Here is a 19,699-nt window from a genome sequence, read left to right as displayed (position 1 = left end):
TCTCCTTCAGGATTGGCTCCAGCACCTCGTGATCTAGAGTTTAATACAAACAAACCATCTTCTCACCTGTACATCATCTTGAAAGAAGACAGATGCGATTGCAGTTTGAATGCTTTATTTCCGGTATGTATGCATACTGCAGTTAAGTAGCAAGAACTAAAGGCAAACTAGAAAGGACTACAAAATACAACACACGGACCAATACATTTACAAAACATTCAAAATGTTACAAAATGGGCTGTATTGGTCCTTCTATTGTTGTTCTTCAATTTGGGTCTTTTTACAATTTGTCAAGATTTGATGTTGCCATCACTTCTGCACAATTTTACAGGTGCCAGGGAGAGACTTCCAGAGCCGGTTTCAAATGGACAAGCTATCCGCAAACAATCTCCAACAACACGCCAAGAGCGGACCCCTCTGCCCCGCCCCACCCCAGCCAAGCCCAGCCCACCTGGGAGACCGAACAACATCTTTCTGTCCCACGTGGGGATGAAAAGGAATCAAATCAAAGTAGCAGGCGGCTTTTTTTTTTTTCTTCAATCACCTACCATTCAGCCTTCAAAAGCAAAGAACAAAACCTAAGAAGTGAACAGAGGGTCTGTGGGAGGGAAGCAAACCAAGGACTTTGGTAGCGAGTGAAAATATGTTTAGCTGTCTTTACATGTCAGGATACATTTTAGTTGACATGTGCATTGCTCTCCCACTTGTCTACTCCCCTGTTCTCCCTTTTTTTCTTCAATATTTACATCAAAGCATCAAAAAGTATATTAAACAGCATGTCCCCCAATCCGGTCATCTCAAATCGGCCCCCAAGTGATCAACAAAAAACAAAAACAAAAAAAAAAACTCCTCCAACTCTTCAGATCCGTGAGCAGTAGTCCGTTCATCCACATTTCAAACGACTGTGGGTGCCAGTTTATCCAGTGCCGACAGTAAAGAGGAAGGTGTGAGTGTGCGGTGGGGCGGGTCAAGGCCACGGCGTCTCTCCCGAGGGCTACAAAGCGGCTGGTACACAGGCTAGCTGGCACCGGTGCCCTCCATCACCTGCTGCGCCTGTTTCTGGCCCATGCAGCACTGAGCCACCGACTGGAACAGCCTGAGGGGAGAGAGAGAGACGCCACAGCAAGTCGGTGAAGAAGAGCCCGCTTCCGGATCATCCAACACTCAAAAAGTTACTAAACATTCTGTGCATGTGTAAATTTTTATAATTCACTTTTTACAAACTACTACATTTGGATTGAGATCACAGAAATAAAGATCTGTTCATTCTCTTATTTTCAAAAATGCCGAGTACAAACGAGCCTTTTAAAGGCTTTGGCAGGAATCCACAGTGGTACGATTCAAACCAGTGAACTTCTAGTTAGACTGTAGGTTCATAACTGAATAACAGGAGCATGAACTACCAATATTATCCGAGAAGCCATGCGAGTCCTGCACTCCAGCATCAGAGTCCAGAAAGACACCTACTTTTCGATCTCGGGGGCACAGTGCACGAAGTCATGGCTCCAGAACTTGAAGGCGGGATTCTTGATCAGCTCGATGAAAGTGATGAGGAGGCCCCATGGGTGCGGCCTGTTCACGATCAACCTCTCCAGCAGAACCCTGTGAGAACAAAAGAAATTTTTCATCTTCCAGCTCCTGAAATGGAGCGTCCCCCGTCCAGATGCCTGCTGTCTCACCTGGTGATCTGCTCCTGGATGGCCTCGGTGTTGGCCTCAGCGAACAGATAGAGCATGGTGCAGCTGAAGTAGTGTGTGTGGCTGTTGGGGTAGCGCAGCTGATTGGCGATCGCGTTCAGGAATAAGTAACGACCTGGAGGGACGAGGCAAGAAACGAAGATATGCAGTTACTTGTGTTGTGAGTTACAGGGAATACAGCTACCAGCGTTTTGTTTTTACGCTGCCTCTCACCCTCAGTGTCCAGGTCCACCGCCAGGTTCTGGAAGATGTCCATGTGTGCAGAGTGGGTGATGGTGCTCATGGAAGGGGTGCTTCCCTTGTTGTGGATGTGAGCAATTGCCTGTGTACCCACATACAGCACTAGAGCATTGATCAGCTGGATGTTGTAGCGGTTTCCTGGCTCGTTTGACACCTGGGAGGCAAAGAGAGAGAGTATATGATCATTAAAGCCGGTTATTGACGAGTTGTTCTTCATGATACTACAGCAGTGAGTGACGGGGAAACGACTCCTCTGCATACCTGCAGGTTACTGCGCAGCTCAGACAGGAAGGTGACCGGTGAGCGTGTCTTCAGATAGGAATCCAGATCCTTCTTAAACTGAGAAGGCATCACCCCTGTGAAGTTGGTGAGGATCCGAGGAGCAATGTTGATCTCACTCAGCATGTCCACCTGTTGCAGAAAACGACAGGTTTTCTCAAGTCTCTGAATCCAAGCATCTCCACCTGTGACCATATTGCGGATTCTGTTAAGATTTACCTTGAGATTGGGTGTGAAAGGGTCAGGAAGCCTCATGTTGCGTGGAAAGGCACTGAGGATGAGGTTGCGGAGCTGAATGCAGTTGGGTGGGATCACATCGCAGAAGCCGTAATGGTAATCGCAGAGGAACTCTGGGAAGTCATGCAGCAGGACCAGAAGCACCCGCAGCGTGCCCTGAACGACCAATGGTGACAAACATGGAGCAGAACATTTGTATAAATTACAGCTACAGGCGGTGTGAATTACTCATTAAAATAAATGGCAGAACGATTAGCAGTGATGCAATAAGCTCTCATTTATTCACGCATCAGTCACAGGCACAAGTTTCAATCCAAGTTCCTTTAAATGATAAAAACATCTGAGCCAAACTCACCTTGTAAAGAATTTGCATAGGTTTGTTCAGCTCTACATTCCTCAGGAATGGGGCAAGGAACTTAAAGAGATCAATCAGCAGCTGTGCATACATGGGCCAACCCTGGAAGACATTAGGGTTATTTCAACACGATTCAAAGGTAATATTAGTACATAAACAGTGTCTCTCACATATGTAAAATGTCTTCTGATGTATCGGGACAGTTGTTTTATTTGAATACCTTCTGCTGTGGGGTGTGTGCCAGCATCCTGGCAATGAAGATGCGATGTGAGATGAGCTCCAGCCAGGCGTACACAAAGCCGGGGGCTTTGGTGGGTCTCAGGATGTGAAAGGTATTGCTGCGACAAAAGAAATAAACGTATTAAGCGCGTCTCCATTTTGAGGATAATCCTGTCACTTTCTGACTCATCGCCGTGTTCCACGCTGAAAGCAGCTCTCTCTGGGATTCAGCGATGTCCTACCAGAAGGCAGTGAGGGTCTGGAAGTTGATGGTCTCCAGCACATGCTCTGGGGCATTGAGCTCCAGCAGCAGCATGATGAAGATCCGGTGGTATGGCAGCTGCTGGAACTCCGTCTGACGCACATCATGGTCCTGGATCAGGACCCCAACCACAATACCGAGCACCTGGAGAAACAAACGACGAACTGTAAAACTTGAGCAGGGTGCACTTAATCATCATCCTCTCTCTACCTCCGACCACCCAATACTACTGTCCTACAATAGTTTCTTTGTAAAACCAAAAAGTGTTTAATGGAGCAGTGGAAATTCATCTTTGTTGTGATTTCTCAGAAAATTAGCACAAAGTGATTCAGAGCAGTCTCCAGGAATGTGGCCGCACCTTGTTGAGGAGGTTGATTTTTGTCACCGTGTTGGTTGCCTCTCCGGAGTGTTTGACCAGGAGGGCAATGAGCCTCACGAAGGCGTCCAGGTTGTGGTAACACTTGGCCCTGATGATGGCTGCACTCGCCGCCGGATTGTGCTGCTGTTCAGCCTGTGCTCGGTAGCTTATTTCCACGCACATTTCTGTGCACAGCCGGAAGAATCGTGTGATCAAGTCGTCGGTTTTCAGGATGCCCTGCTGATGCATCTGAATAAAGAGAAGGAGGTTAACACAAGCAACCACCAGGGCGCCAATTGTTCCCGATTATTGGTACTCGACTTAACTGATAACTCATTTTTAACCTGGCCAACAAAGGCAGAGAATGCCTTGGTGCTGTCTCTTCCCGCTGCCGCCGAGTGATACAGGTTGACCCATTCCCGCAGAAGGTACTCCGCCTTCTCCCTCAGGCCGGGGGGATCGTCGTACTCGGACGCCTGAGAAATCCCGGAGTGCATCATGAAGTTGGGTCCGCCGTGGGCCCTGTCGATCATGGCTTCGTAGTTGGAGCGTACAACATCCATCAGCTGGGGAAGTCTGGAGGCAAAAGTTGAACACGTGAACGTCATGTCTTTTTTTACATAAACCAATGCATGTAAAATAAGACTCAAAATCAATTCCGTACCCCTCGGGCGCGCTGCCTCTGGAGTGTGCACAGGTTCTCATCAGAGTCTCAATGGTATGGAAGAGGTCAGCTTCTGTGACGTGGCTCACACTGCGCTCATCGACCAACAGCAGCTTGACCAACTGCATGGCAAAGGCAACTGCCATGTAGTGCAATCCGTTTTCCATTGACTGGAAAAGCAAACAAACAATTATGAGAAACCGAGTCAGATGATCATGTCACCAACAGCATTGTAAGAAATTTGGTCAATAAAGATCCAATGTTTTAAGTAATAAGTAAAGTAAATATCTGAGCTGTACCTGTGCAAGGTGCAGATCATATTGCTGCATATTCACAAGATGGTTTCTAATCAGAAGCTCCACGGCCTCCACGTTGTATTTATATTCATCTCGGCATTCAATCAGACACCTGTAAACAAAAACCAGTTAAGCAAGTTAGACGCAGTTCTCCCCTGGTCTATTTCCATGAAAATCACTGAGAGAACCCTGTGCAGTTTCAAAACTATAAGACTGTGACAGAAAGAGGTGATGTCTTTCCTCACCTGGTGATCTGCTTGTTGCACCACTGTGGGCCATAGGCACGTCCGTCCTGCAGGGCTTTCAGCACAAGCAGATGGCATTCCCGATAGCGAAGCAACAGGTCAGCATCTGCTCCACTCGTGGCATCCAGAAGACCCTCCACAGCCTGGGAAGCAATAAAGCAAACGTTCAAATACAATCTCAGAGAGTCCAGAGTAGAGATGCAAAAATTACTGACCTTTGAACAAAAGTGTTTTTCTATCACCTTGTACACAAAGATATGACATTAGCCTAAAAAGCACGCTTTCTTTACCTTCTGCAGGAGACCGAGCGCAGCAATGCCGTCCCTGGAGTTCCTGGCTAAAGCCACAGCTTCGAGCAGGCTGCGCAGGGCCTGGGTCAGGGGATTCATGGCATGGCCTGGAGAAATGGCATGAAGATGCTGCTCCAAGTCTGCCATGCACTTCTCGTAGATCTGAGCCACATCATCAGTGGCCCATGCCTGTTGCTGAAAAACGAACACGAAATAAAAATTACACACACGAAATATGCTGCTATGACTTCATCAATTTTGGTCTGATGATCCTGAATTTAAGGAGGTCAAATTATCAGAAATAGTTTAAAATTTGAGGATTACCTTCATGGGCTGAGCCAAGAAGCCTGTGGGCTGGGAAAGATCGTTACTCGGCAAGAATCCTGGAACGTTCCTGGCAAACTCCTCATACACAGCCAGCTGCTTTGGGTCCACTCCTCCCACCTGAAATACACAGAGGAAAACATCTGGGTAAATAAAAAAAATGCATTGTACCACTGACCATCAGTAAGTGAGGCAAACGTAAAACATGATTTGTACTGGAGGAGTGGTTTTCTCTCCCATGACTGCGGTCCTACCTTGAGTCTGATCTGCTCAGGCATACGTTCGGCTTGGTAAGTCAGGACAACCGGATCACAATAGCGACGTCCTTCTTGGCGTGCATGCTTCCTCAGCTCAAACTCCTGAAAGCAGGAAAACGGTCAAGATACACTGTAGTACATACGTCAATCACTTAAGAACGCACCCACAAAAATCAAAGACGTGAAAGCCCAGTGCTTCATAAGAGCCACCCCCCTATCAATCTGAGGTATCGGTGTACTCTAAAATCACCGTGGTGATGCAGATCCTCAGCGCCCACTCGAGAGTGACATGCATTATGTTTAAGTAGTTGTAATGAGAACAGAACCACTTCTGTCTACATTTGCCCGGGCTCTCAGTGTTGGGCCTGGAAACCACGATCAAATCTACAATTAAGTATTGCAGTCTACAATATTAATATTTGACCTAGCTTAGGGATTCTACATGTGTAAGTAACACTGGCCACAGATCATGTTCCAGAAAGTGAATTAGATTAAACACTGTCTAACTTGTAATTTGATTCAAGTCTCACCGTGGCTAGTCTCTTGTCCATTTCTGGACCGGCCTTTTCCACTGCGGTTTTCTGGATGAAACAGCAAGCCAGTTCACAGTTTTCTTGTGCAATCCTGTTTGCGGCATCCTCCATCATCTCCCTCTGTTGTGGAGTCGGTGCCTGTGAGTGAAAATCAATTAAAACTCATGAAACAAACGGAAAGAAGATTTTCCTGTGAAAGTTACATACGTATTGTTTTCATCTCCTTGTCTTTTTGCGTTACTACATCATGTACGACTTCATAAAATCATGACGAGCTCTGGTGAAAGCTGGGAGGCTCACCCTAAGTGCAGCATTGAAGCTGTTCTTCAGGTTGGTGGCGATGCTGACGAGCAGCGGCTCGCGGCAGGTGATCATGGCCATGCCGGCCGTCAGGTTTCTCATCATGTGATGGGCAGCCACGCGCATGCGGGACTCCTCTGAATCGAGGGCAAAGTCCTTCCTGATGATTTGCTCACAGGTCGTCATCGCAATTTTGATGGAGCGATCGACCACGGGGTGGACCAGCTCCTGCACAGCTCGCTCTACTGCTTGCCGAATGCACTGCTTCAGCTGAGGATGAGCCTGGAGCAGCGGGATCTGAAGGGACGAAGAGTGAGAGTATTAAAGTCACTGATGCTGTGTGGGTCTTTAGCGGGGAGAAGGCTGCACGGGCCACTTCTTGACACTTACGGTGGCGTTGATGTTGATGTGTGGTGCCAGGCCTGCCAGGGCGTACACATTGATGTCATGGTAGCTGAACTGAGGAGTGGGGGGGCCGGTGGTTGTGCAGGTGTTGGTGGTAGCAGCTGGGGTTGAGGGAGGAGCTGCAAACGGAACAAATTCTCCTGTTGGCGACAAAACGTTCAGTTGATTAAAATCATAAGAGAAGGCAGATTTATACAAACAGCAAATGTACAACAAAATCAGTAAAATTGCTTTAATGGAAACAGGGATCTTCAGAGTAAATGGTAGCTGTGACATATTAGTGAGTATATTTCTCTATAAAAAAAATTCTGTTCAGTTAAAATATATTACATAAATATTAATCACAATAAATACTTACATATTACATTTTCCTTCATAAAAGAAAATGGGTCAAATAGTCCTCAAGAATGTTAAATGCAAGAATAAATACAAATGTGAAGTAGCTACCTGCAGGTATCATTTCTTCTGGAGGTTTTGCTTCCTTCTTTGGTGCAGACAGCTGTTCTTCCAGGCTCTTCAGCTTCTCCTTGTCCTTCAACAGGTTTCCCGGCTTCAGGTCATTGATGTCCAGAGACAGGTTCTTACAAAGAACCTCAATCTCAAACTTCAAATTCAACTGCAGCAAACAGAAGAAGAATGTGAGTGTTGCTCATATTTGTACAGTTAAAAAAAAAGGGACCTTAGGTTTAACAATTTCTTACAGGTGTTTAGCTTAATTTTAACTGTGAGATCATGATGTTGCAGCCACTGTTTGTTTTTTACAATTTGTGACTGATAAACAATGTTACCTTGAGGTCATGTTCCTGATGCAGCTCAGCAAGAACATTCATGATAGCCATAGTCCAAGGATTCTGTGGCCGAAATACCTAAAAACACAAGACAGAATCAAATTACTGACACCATGCAATTTTAACAGTGTGGGAAGAAATGATTAAGGCTATTCAGGCTTTTGCTGCTTACCATGCTTCGCAGACTAGACTCCAAAACTTTGGCAACAAAAGGAACCACATAAAGTAGCTCCTGTTGGCCTTTCACGTACGCTTCCAGTAGTAGAGACTTGACTTCCAGATCCTAGGAAAGGAGAAAAATCACTTGACCGACTACCAAGATGCAGGATTTATAAAATACAATTAACTTGACGGTAAAATCAAAGAGCTTGTGTCAAATTCTTACTGTATAGAGGATGGGCTTGTTTTTGGCCAGTGTAATCATGCCCAACCAGTGGCCAAGATTCTTCAGCAGGGAGCGATCCGAGAAATTTGCAGCTGCCTTGTCCGAGGTCAAAAGAACCTGATATAGAGAGAAAAAACTTCAATTTTGTCTAATCGTTTTTCCATTTGTGTTCAAGCAGGAACTAAAATTTTGCGGGAAAGTTGAAGAGGAACGAGATGCTCTCATTTAAAATGCTAAAACATTCAACTGGTGACCATCAAATACATGAAAGAAACTACACACTATTGTCTCACAGCCTTCAAGTTACTCCTGAATCACATCGTTACCTTGATATTCCGGTAAGTTTCATTGAGGACCATCTTGACAAACTCAGGATTTTTGAGCGTGTCCAGGAAGTTGGAGTAGAGACTGTGGAAGTTTGGCTCAATGCTGACACGCTTCATCACCAGGTACTGAGACACCCAGGGCATGAACTCCTCTTTCACCGTCTCCTTCAACTCCTCAACCTGATTCAAGAGGGGAAATTAGAAAAAAGACCCAATACCAATTTTCCTTAAATACAATAAGGCTTTGTTACTTCCTGTACCTTCTGTGTCATGTTGGACTGAGAGAGATTGTTGAAGATAAAAGCGATCTTCTCCTGGACATTCTCTGGAGGCTCTACGATCCTTTCCGTTTGGTCAGTGGCCACGAGCAGCGTGTCGATGTTAGTAGTGTTTATAGAGGGCTGCAAATAGATTGAACAAGGATGAATTCTGTGAATTGACAGAAGTAGTCAGACAGGATACAGTAATTTCAAACAGTCAACTCACAGGGACGTCCTTCTTGAAGCTGCTGGGCGTCGGTCTCGTGATGGTGGTGGTTTTGGCTGCCGTGGTCGTCGTGGTGGTGGTCGTGACGAGGGTGCTCGGCTGGCCCGGCTGTGGCGGTTTGAGGCCGGCGGGTTGCTGAGACTGCGCCTGGGCTTGAACTTGTGCCAGGGCCAGACTTCCAGGCGTGGTGATGGATCCCTGCATCTTCACCGGAGGGTCCCGTGACTGTTGGCCATACTCGATATACTGCACGCACAGGATATTTGAAAGGTACAGAGCGGCAGATTTAATCTATCTGAAGGGGTTGGACCCTCTCTGCAATTCAGAGATGGGACAGACAGGACAGAATTGCAGAAAAGGCTAAATTAGGGAAACCTGATTACCTCTTGTAAATGGTGGGGAAATTGCAAGAAGTGAGCAATTGAAGCCAGGTGTTGACAATACTGAGGGTAATCCTTTAGTCTAAAACCACAAAACATGCATCAGATTTTACAGCCCGAGTGTGTAACCAACAAATTTTAGGACACAAAACATATCAATACCTATTTTTGAACCTATCTAGGGCAGCAATTCCGAAGTAATACATTTTGGATCCGAATGGTTTTCTTAAGGCTTCAAGAACATATCGGAGGGCCAAGCCCAGGGCCATGTAGGTAACAAGGCCCTTCTCGATGATGCCGCCAAAGAGGCAAGCAGTGATGTGCAGCTCCTTGTCTGGGTACTGTGGGAAGAATCTGTACTCCTCAAACAAGTTGCGAAGCATGCAGTTGAACACTTCTCGCTCTCGCTTGATGGTTGAATCCTTGAACCGCTGAAGCATCTCGAGTACCTAGAAGCGAACAAAATGAAACAAGAATAAATACCATTTGATATAGCACAAGTACAAATCAACACATTTGAATTTTTTTTAAAATAAAAATAACATGCCATGACTCACTTCATCTACAGACATAGTTGGGTGAGGTGGGTGGTTGTAGATTCGCTGGAAGTAACTGTTGGCTTCGTCGTCGATCTCCTTACTAAAGTGCTGGTTTGCCTCTGGCCACACCTGAGAAAGGTCAGCTGGGCAAAGAGTGAAGCGTCATCAGGATTTTGCATTTCAATTCAACACCATATGCTATGAAGCATAAGCCAAGTGGTTCAATTCAACAGCGTGTCATGATTTAAGAGTCAGCATCAAAGAGAAGTCTTACAAATCAAGGTCCAGACTGTTTGAGCTTCATCCCTACATGCAAATTAACCATTTTTCGCCACCCAAAGAAGAACTTGTGTCAATGGGATGGTTAACAATGACTGGGAAACATTGAATGGACTTTGGTAATCTTTACTTCAACGTGTTTCTTTCAAATGCAAATATGTGAATTTAAAGTAGGGTTGAAAGGTTGTGCTGATAAGATCAGGCATTTTTCATAAAACTTTCCATTAACACATGGCACGGACACAAACGAGGGTGTTATTCTTTCGTAAGACTTGTTTTTGATGATTAAAAGTAGACCAATAACATTAAAGTGGGGTTGTCAGCAGAAGCAGACGAGGAATGGAAGACTGATCTGTATTTCCTCTGTTTAGCTGAATGATTTGAATTATTTCAATCAGAAGATTAAAATTGTATCATCTTTGAAAGATCTTGTACCGTTCTAGGTTTTGATGTTGCGCTGTTATTGCATGAGAAATAAATGAAATGAATCATTGTCAGCTCAGAGGAAATACAGTGCTGAGCAGCGCAGGGCGGGGCTCTCAGTCACACCACTACCACCACCACCACTTACAGGCCTTCATCTTACTCTGCTGAAAAGTCGGCGGGTTCAGGCCTGGTGTGCTCATCTTCCTGGTACCAAAAGGGTCCGTGCTCACGGTTGGCATCCCCAGACTAGACCCGATACCAGAACCAATACCCGAGCCCAATGGACCTGGAAGTAACAACAACAACTCCTTCATTTCAATGCACTTTGATTCGACTCTGAACTACTTTCTTTTTTTAAATAAATTTAGCTTAATATGAGCAAGTACTATCGACTAAACATGCATCTTTATTTCATCCTTTATGCTAAATATGTGGAAAACACAGTTTGATCTGTGATGCCCAAGAAAAACTTAAAGACTGGAGCAACGTGAACCACTAACCTGGAGGTGCTGAAGACAACTTGCTCTACCTCCTGAACTACATACAGCTAGTAAAATGAGTGTAAATGCATTTGTAATGAAAAGAAATGAAATAGCATAGTACCAGTGTCCATACCGGGGAGCTGCGAGGCGAGGCTGCCAATACCCCCGAACGGTGTGCTGGAGTTGGGATTGGTGAGTGGTGGGAAGGCTTTTGCTGGCGACTGGGGGTTACTGAAAGCTGAACTTAGAGAGGTTGGAAAACCTTGCATGCTTTGAGTGTGTGAGGTGGCTGTTCCTCCGAGGTTCAACGATCCCATGCCAGTCAGAGGGTCCATCTAGAACAGCAGGAGAAATCAGTGTACCTTATTTTATAGCAAGCTTTTTGTTAATGTAAACGTCAAAAGCCATTTAGAAGTTTGCAAGCAGAAGTACATTGAGGCGTTTGTGAGGATACCTGTACCGGGGAAATGGCGTCCAGGCTGCTGGTGCTCGGGGCACGCCCCTTTGGCATGACCCCTGGTGGTGGCTGACGGGCTTTGTTCATGACGTTGCTGCAGTTGGCAACCATAGTCAAGATGGTCTCCGACAACTCCTGAGACACGCTCCTGAGGACAGACACATTTTAAATGATAAATCTCTTCATAAATAATTGAGATATACATCAACCATCTCTTTACTCTATAAGCCACATATGCCACAAGAATCCAACCCACAAAGATGGGACGTTCAATATCTCAGTAGCCACTTTAAAGGAAGGACATTGAAACAGATAAACAGACTCTCACCCAGCACAGGACTGCAAGCAGGCCAGCATGGTGGCTAAAGTTTCTGGGGGAAGCTGGGCGCTTTTGGGCTGGTCCTTGTCAGGAGCCAGGCCGCCCATTATGGATGGACATCGCCTCTTCAGAAACGTCACACACGCCTGGATGAAAGGTTCCTGACAGAACACAACACGATAAATGAACTCCAAAATAATGCAAACAGAAGATCAAAGATGAACTGGGACCTGACAAATTTACAGACTTACTCCATGTTCTCTGATTTTGTCAGTCAGCCATTTATCAAGTTTGAGGTATTCACGGCGAGAGGCAAGTGCAGCAAGGTCAATAACAAAGGCAAATGGAGTACCATTCAGCAGCATCGATAGAGACTAGAGAGGGAGGGAAAGAAAAAGTTACACTGAATACATTGGAGATGGATTTAACAACTCGCTTTAAGCTCTATCAAGCCTCTATAACAGCAACAACTTGTGTGCTTTAATAAAATATTTTCCCCTGTTATTTAGTTGGAACTTTCTACTGCAATCTCTTAAAAACTATACATTAAAATATAAAAATATTTCAGCTTTGTTTTGAAAGTATTTATCAAAGCAAACCTTCAAATCCTGGGCAACGTCCAGGATGCGAGATAGCTTGGCCTGGTCATACTGCTCTCCTCTCATGTACCACTCAGCCATCGAATGCATAATGAGCTGACGGATGGAGGGAGACTGTCCCTGAACAGGAAAACAAAGGTTTAAGAAAGACTTTCGCAAGGATGCAACAATGGTCAAAGAGATAAATACTAAACAAATTAAGAGCTAATAATATTTAATATGTTGAGAAAAAAAAAAATTATGGTACACTGGTTGGAATCCAGAAACACAAACCTGTCCATGCCAAGCATAGTGCAGAATGATGGCAGAGTTGGGGTGGTTGCCCAGGAAGATGGGCATCAGGGAAGAGATGAGCTCATGACGCAGAGTGTGCCAAGAGGTGGAGATCTGCAGTAGCGCCAGCACCAGCATGTCCGGGCAGTGCTTGATTGGGAAGCTGAACAACTGCTTCACCTGTTCGTACTGGCCAACCTCCGACAGCCTGAGCAAACTCTCCACGAGGTCAAGACTTTTCCTGCGATGGATTCGAGAGACTCCGTTTAAAACATATTCGAGCATCAGGAAGATTTCCACTCAGTTTCAGCAAAGACAGTGACGCCTGAATTGATGAGGCCATCACAGGTAAAGTGTGCCACCAGTCGCATAACTTAAATGAAAATGAAGTTTCTTAAGTGGTCAGTCTGCATACCATGTGGCAATCTCCCTGTTGTCATCCTCTGGTGGGGCCTTAAGAATGTCAATGGCCACAGTGTGACAAGCGAAGTCAGCAAAGCAAAACACATCTAGGTTCATCAGAGAGTGCTGAATGAAGGACAACTGGAAAAAGAAAAAAGGAGATCAGACATCCAATCTTGCCATAAAACTTCTCAAAAGAGACATTGTAACTTTTGGTCAGTTACCTGTCCCTCAGCATGTTTCCACGGTCGGTAGATGAGATCAACAGGAAACACTTCCATTCCCAGCCCCCTCTGGATACCATACACCACGATGTGCAGGCCTTTGCTGTCCCGGATTAGAAATCCTGGGTGGTCCAGTTCGTAGGTCACCTCTTTGAAGTTCAAGTTTGGATTCTAAAATGTAGAGAGGAAAAAAAAAAAAGCATTAATTAATGGAGTATGATACAAAACAGACTCCTCCAATATTTGGCATTATATTTGTGAAAGGCTATGTTGTGCATTTGTTTGTGTGAATATGACACAGAACATACAGATTGGTGCATTTGATCTGACCAGATTTGCTCAGACTTGTCAACGGCCGGATGGAAAAAGTAACATTACGAAAAAGTGACACTACATTTAACTGTTCACTCACCACTTCTTTGACAACATCGATGAGAACCTCAACGTTCCATGTGTGCGCCTGCGAACCATCGTTCTTGTCTTTACCGTCACTCCAGATCCCACTTCCTGGAGCAGAGATGGACTGCAGAAGAAAAAGGCATCCATTTATTAAAATCTGAAATAAACAGAAAGCAATTCTGGTTGTACAACCTTGCCAAGCCTCACCTGCAATGGAATGCCATCAGTTAGGCCAGAGTGGGTCCGAGCCATCATGCCCAGGACTCTGGCGACCTGGCTGGCAGTCACCTCTCTCACCCCATACTGGTGGATTATGTTTCTGCACTCATCCAGACTGCAGAGAACAAGACAACACACATGACGACAGATCAGTCAAGTTGATCCGGCAGTTGCGGTTCAATTAACATCACTATTATATCGAGAAGCAAAACAAACTTCAATGTCTGAATATACATTGATATTTGTGAACTAAATGTTTTTCCTCCATATGTTCCAAGTCTCGTTTGGTTTGGTGTGAATGCACAGGACTACACATTGGCACTGAGAATGATTTTAAAATGTCACCTTGCACAGAAGCCATAGCCAACTTCTTGAATGAAGTCTGCTAGAGAACTCTCCATTATGGTCTTAGCTAACTCCCCCGAGTCTGGTAGGATCCTGTCCATGAGAATGTCCCGTTTTTCAGGGTACAGCAGTGGTGCGAGCACCACAGGACAGCGCTCCTGGGGGAAATCTGGAAAAAAACAAAAAAAAAAACAAAAACACATTCACATGTGTGCAAGCCAAATGTGATCACTTCCACTTCAAGATTCAAGTCACTATACCTCGGCAAAGTGTCTTGAGGAAGGCGTCAATCTGCTCTTGCCCGACCCCACTGGCTCCCTTCTGGCCAAACAGTAGATGGGAGAGCAGTAGGTGTAACGCCTCTATGGCAATGTCTTGGAAGCCACCTTCCTGGTTTCCACCAAGATCTGCGTCAACGTAAGACCGCAGGAGGTCTGGAAGTTTCTGCTTGATGAATTGTGCAGCTGCACAAATGGAAGAAAAAAAAAAAACAAAAAAAAAAAAAAACGGTCATTTCAGCTCACTCATTCTTTCCCATCATTTTGCTTGAACCACGAAACCAATGTGAAAATGTTGTCAAGTTTAAATGCTGCTTATTTCATTCGCTAAATGGAGATGCCGCTGGAAAGTATGATTCAAGAAATAGAAAATGAGTGGACTTATGTAACAATTTGTTATATAACTGCTGAAGTAAATCTAAATGAAGCTTTCCAATACTGGCATTGCAGTTTAATCTTCTAACCAGACAGTAAAATCACAAGAAATGTTTACAAAGATCTGAGACTTTATGATGAAGACTATCAGCGTTTGTGCAGATATGGTATTATTTCTAAAAAAGATTAAATCTTTCCATTAAGGCATTGAATTCTACATTATCGTCAATACAACTTTGCGAAATCTAAAACTATCATTTTCTTTTTTGGACAGTAACAAGTGCGCAGAAGCTTGGGTTCGATCCAAGTAATCAGGCATCACGCTCTACTTGGAAAAACTTACCAAAACCCCGAAGGTCTGCGTTGCTGGAGTTGAGCAAAGCAAGACCAAAAATGACCTTGGAAACAGATCAAGAAAATAAAGTTAAACAGTGCCTTCCTGTTTTACACGTTCTGGGCTGCAAATGACGGGAACTTTTTGAAACCTAGTATGGGGCTGACTTACCTCTTGGACCTTGCTGAGCTTAAGAACTTTACTCAGTTGAGTGAATAAGTGGGCCGATGGCTTCAAACTCTGAAAGACAATTCAAGTCAAAGAGTTTAACAGAGTTTGGCTGCAATTCAAAGAGTGAACACCACGTGAAACTGACAAATTCCATTTACAGGGGAAATAATTTTGGATTCTGTTCAGGTGAATGTAGCAGTGTCTGCTCCTTACCTTCTGGTAGTGCAGGGGATTGTCAATGGCGTAACACAGAGTAGAGATAAAGTTTGGCTTTGATATCAGCGACACACACTCCTGGATCAGAAACTGTGTCTTGGGCAAGTTGAAAAGAAAAAGTACCGGCAGAAGAAAAGAAAAGAAAATAGAAGGCAATAAGAAAACATTTAATGATCAATGAAGTTACACCAAGTCAAAGAGAGGACTTATGAAATGCAGGTGTTATCAATCCTATGTGTATCTTTTTTTTTTTTTTTTTATTCCTATGAAAACTTGTATCAAGTCAAAGTTTTACATTGAAAATCCATAGACACAGATTCAATCACGGCCTGAGGATTCAGGCGTCAAAGTTATACTGGATTTACTAACTTATCAATATCTCATCTTTCAGTGCATAAAAGCTGGAAAGAATGAAGAATTATGTCGAATTTTAAGCTTCTTTGTGTCAATTCAAACATCAAAGGTTTACACTGGGGAAATTTGGACATACAACTGTTAGTTTGGAAAAGAGGTAAATTACTGACAGGCAGCGAGACTTAAGGAACCAACAATAACTCATCTTAAGTGGACAAGTATAGATGTAATAGAAACACTTCTCAAATTAAATATTTTGGAAATGTTATTTAAATAATCCTCCATTTTTTATTGATAACCTAAATCAACAACATCACAACTTATAAATCAGATGTATAAAAAAAATGATGAAATGTATGAATATGAATCAGAATCTACCTGGTGAAAATCCTTGCCACTGCTTTTACCATCGCCACTGAAATCCACATGGGAGAAGAGACAGCGTAGTAGATGCCTGTCTGCCTCAGGACCGTGACGATTTACAATCTACAGGAGTAAATGGGAAAACATCAGGACCCAAAATGCTGATATGTCAAACATATTTTTCAGGAAAAAAAAACTGCTTCATCTCTTTTCCCCTTTATCCAACTATCCCTGTGGACCAGCTCCTGACTGTTGCCACTGCTGTGGATAATATCCATTCTAAAAGACCACATCTGTACACACTGAAAGTTGTTTGGGAAATGTTTCATTTTGAAAATGGTTTTCTGAACATACTGGTCTCTGAAGAGGGATTGCGTATCTGGACTACGGTCCAACAACAGTGTTTCAGCATGTGTGAGTAGCCCATCCACTTTAACAATGGAGGAGTCCAGATTATCTGTGCTGTGCACTTCTGAATTTAACAGCACCTCAACAAAGTGGACATTTACTAAATCATCTGGATCACAAGTGAAGAACCATTTCTTACATACAGCCACCGAGTGGCTCTATATGACCAATACAGACAGTTTAAGGAAACTTATTTTCATATTTTTCTGTTCCATGTGGATGACTGCATTATACAAAACCAGCCTCTGCTACTGACTTGACATGCAACTACAGCATTTGTAGGGTGAACTGCGATCACTCATGAAAAATTCACGCATGAAAGTCAAACTTCTCTGGAACAAAACTGTAAAATATGTTGCAATTTCCAGGTCATTGTGTAAGAAACCTCAAATTTACAAGTGGAATCTCCTCATTGTTGAGTGTTTTTTGTCAGATGTAGCAATAAAAAAGCAAAAAAAAAAAAAAAAAAAACACGCCACCATCGCCACTTACATGCTGTATTTCTTGTTGGCTGGCTCTGTAGTTTTTCTTTGTCAAATTGTCCACCAGATAGCTGATTTGAGACAAAGCCAGCGAGAGCGAGTCAAGATTCATTGCTGGTTGGGGCGGAAGCAGGCGGCCGAGCACGGCGCAAAATCACCATTATTCCCCTTTAGTCACTTCAGTGATAGGTTACTTCTGCTCCCCCCCCCCCAAAAGGTGTGAAAATTTTTGACTTCCAAATGGGTGATCCGATCAGTGGGTCCCAGTATTCTGTAGAGTCCTTCAGTTTAAAATCAAGATCACCATCTAAATGAGAGAGAGAGAGAGAGAGAGAAAACATTTTAAATCAAATGTTTTTTTTTGCAAACAGCCTTTGAAACAGCCTAACATGAATCCTCAATCTGACAGAATAGCTTCCATTTGTCAGAGAAACTACCTGATAAGTGTCTTTGCGGATGTAGTAATATTTCAAAGCAAAGATGTTCTGATAATATAAAGCAAAGACGGTTATGTGCCACAAATGCATCAATAAAGGAGTCAAGTTTATTTCATGTTGTTAAAAATAAACGCAGCAACTGAACATATCTGTCCCGTTTACTTTTTTGGATCATTTAGCTATAGTATTGAACACTGATACATTTCCCAATAAAAACAACTTTTAGAATTGCAATATTTGGATAATTTGCTTCAATTCTATTTTCTGCTCCCACACGTCCAGCCTAATTGACAGCCCATCCAAATAATTATTTCATTTAGGAGTGTCTTCAGACTAGGAAAAGTTTTCTCTGTGTGCCAAGAAAAAAAAAAAACACACACACACACACATAGACAAATGACACACTGCAACGGGCTTTGAGGCCTAGTTAAACGACAAGCTCAAATGTGCATTGTAGAAAACAATGAACGTTAGCTGCCAAAATATTGTTCCGCTTAAGAGAGCTGAATGTTTGGCCAATGCAAGTTATTACTCTCAGGATCGCTGCAGTACCGTCCCGGAGTTATTGAGTTACATAAACTTGCCATGAAGTTGGACGTACTAGGCCTCAGCAGGACCCCCGACAGCAGGCACACGATCCCAAACAGTGTTAATCCTTCAGTAAAGCCACAAACACGGAGCATCAAGAGCCTATCACTACGAATTTCTGACAACCTATGAACCAATTGTGTTTATGAATCACCCACTGGAACAAAGGACACGCCAGTCTTGGTTAGCAAATGGGAAGTATTGATCCAACCGCAAGTAATGCGATACATATACTCTCTTTAGATCTTCTATGTTAGGTCTAGGGACAAACATACCCTTTATATACTACAATCCTCTGGTTAGTAAGACAGCTCGGCCAACTACTCCAACTCACATTTCCGTGACGCCAATAAACACTTGCTATGAACAAGTTTAAGTTACCTTTAAACAACATGTTCATCAATTTCGCTAGCATTCCGACTAACCTTACTGTGTATTTTCGTTTTAGCCAATGGAGTTATTATTCTACATTCCTCTCGAAACACAATCGGAACAACCTAAAAATCTCTCATTATCCACTCTTGGACGTTACCAACTCCTTACGAAGCTACGTGCAAATGCTAACACATTAGCATTTACGAAGCGCTAACATTAGCAACATGAGCGCGTTTCAAGCTAGCGGCTATGGAACGGGAAATGTAACCAAAACGGCACATTAGTACATTTACACCACATGTCTGACATAACATATTGCAAAAGGCACAATGTTAAAATCATTTTACTTTTAGGGCCTGAAGGCTCGGATAGAGTATTTTTATGTGATCGTGCCAGCTAACGTTAGCATTAACCTTGTTAGCTCATTTCGACGGGCTCCGACTACTGGTAGGAGTCATGGAGCAATGAATTAATGCATAGACGGAGTTACGTGTCATATTATGTGAAACATGAACTACACTGATTTGGTTAAAAGAAATTGTGCCGCCTCGACTGAAAACACCAAGTGAAATGTTAATTTATTGGTGGGATAAACATGCTAGTACTTCCCAGCAAGTAGCCGCCCCCCGTGCTGGTGGCTAACTAGTCTGCGTTCAACGTTCCAAAGACAAACCCGTAAACACCCCCGGACGACAAATCCATGTAAAGTCTCACCGTGCTCCCCCAGAAAGTGCTTCAGATCCTCATCCCTTTCCCCGTTTCTCGCAACACACTGAACGAAATGGAAAAGCTGCTCTGCCACCAGTTCAGTTTTAGTTTCAAAATAAAATGGCGTCTGTCACCGCCGCGGCGCGCTCACGCTTCGAGACGCGCGCGTGAACTTTATCCGCGCGACACGTTAAGGTGACCGCGGCTGGACACCTGGTCGACCCACGCGCTCATTGATTACCCGCGCACGCAAGTGCGCGCGCACACACACGCACACGAATGACATTACTTTTTCTGTATATTATCACGTACAGCTGAAAT

The 19,699-nt window shown here is 43.9% G+C and overlaps 1 protein-coding gene across 15 annotated transcripts; it reads right to left on the bottom strand.

Annotated features, from left to right (window-relative positions):
• Window positions 1-98: 98 nt before the first annotated feature.
• cnot1 (CCR4-NOT transcription complex, subunit 1) lies at window positions 99-19,529 on the bottom strand. 15 transcript variants are annotated; one of them, XM_030095420.1, is made up of 49 exons: window positions 19,385-19,529; window positions 17,281-17,577; window positions 16,396-16,503; window positions 15,661-15,759; window positions 15,448-15,516; window positions 15,286-15,340; window positions 14,550-14,753; window positions 14,290-14,458; window positions 13,933-14,059; window positions 13,739-13,849; window positions 13,327-13,497; window positions 13,116-13,243; window positions 12,701-12,941; window positions 12,428-12,547; window positions 12,080-12,202; window positions 11,838-11,989; window positions 11,507-11,657; window positions 11,174-11,387; window positions 10,716-10,856; window positions 9,884-10,008; window positions 9,489-9,775; window positions 9,330-9,408; window positions 8,947-9,201; window positions 8,721-8,861; window positions 8,461-8,640; window positions 8,135-8,251; window positions 7,922-8,032; window positions 7,750-7,827; window positions 7,409-7,577; window positions 6,947-7,101; window positions 6,557-6,853; window positions 6,254-6,394; window positions 5,721-5,825; window positions 5,467-5,586; window positions 5,143-5,337; window positions 4,853-4,995; window positions 4,611-4,719; window positions 4,312-4,481; window positions 3,974-4,223; window positions 3,648-3,896; window positions 3,270-3,433; window positions 3,029-3,146; window positions 2,809-2,910; window positions 2,436-2,609; window positions 2,199-2,348; window positions 1,911-2,091; window positions 1,680-1,812; window positions 1,468-1,602; window positions 99-1,096 (listed from the first exon to the last, which is right to left on the bottom strand). In XM_030095420.1, exons 2-49 carry the CDS (start codon window positions 17,380-17,382, stop codon window positions 1,018-1,020), a joined length of 7,197 nt encoding a protein of 2,398 aa, XP_029951280.1. In that variant the 5' UTR covers window positions 17,383-17,577; window positions 19,385-19,529; the 3' UTR covers window positions 99-1,017. The 15 variants fall into 15 exon arrangements, with proteins under 15 accessions (XP_029951280.1, XP_029951285.1, XP_029951286.1 ...); XM_030095425.1 differs by having other exon boundaries at window positions 3,992-4,223; XM_030095426.1 differs by having other exon boundaries at window positions 6,947-7,080.
• Window positions 19,530-19,699: the final 170 nt, after the last annotated feature.

Source organism: Salarias fasciatus, chromosome 7 (genome assembly GCF_902148845.1).
Source record: "Salarias fasciatus chromosome 7, fSalaFa1.1, whole genome shotgun sequence".
NCBI classification, from domain to species: Eukaryota; Metazoa; Chordata; class Actinopteri; order Blenniiformes; family Blenniidae; genus Salarias; species Salarias fasciatus.
Note: the sequence above shows the minus strand (reverse complement) of the source record. Positions and strands in the feature narration are given on the sequence as shown.

Coding starts and splice junctions, on each gene's coding strand:
- cnot1 (XM_030095420.1), bottom strand. CDS start 17,382: ATGAATCTTGACTCGCTCTCGCTGGCTTTGTCTCAAATCAGCTATCTG. Junction 10,857..11,173: donor GCTCCCCGGTATGGACACTG/GTACTATGCTAT, acceptor TGTTACTTCCAG/GTCCATTGGGCTCGGGTATT. Junction 4,720..4,852: donor TGCAACAAGCAGATCACCAG/GTGAGGAAAGAC, acceptor TTTTGTTTACAG/GTGTCTGATTGAATGCCGAG.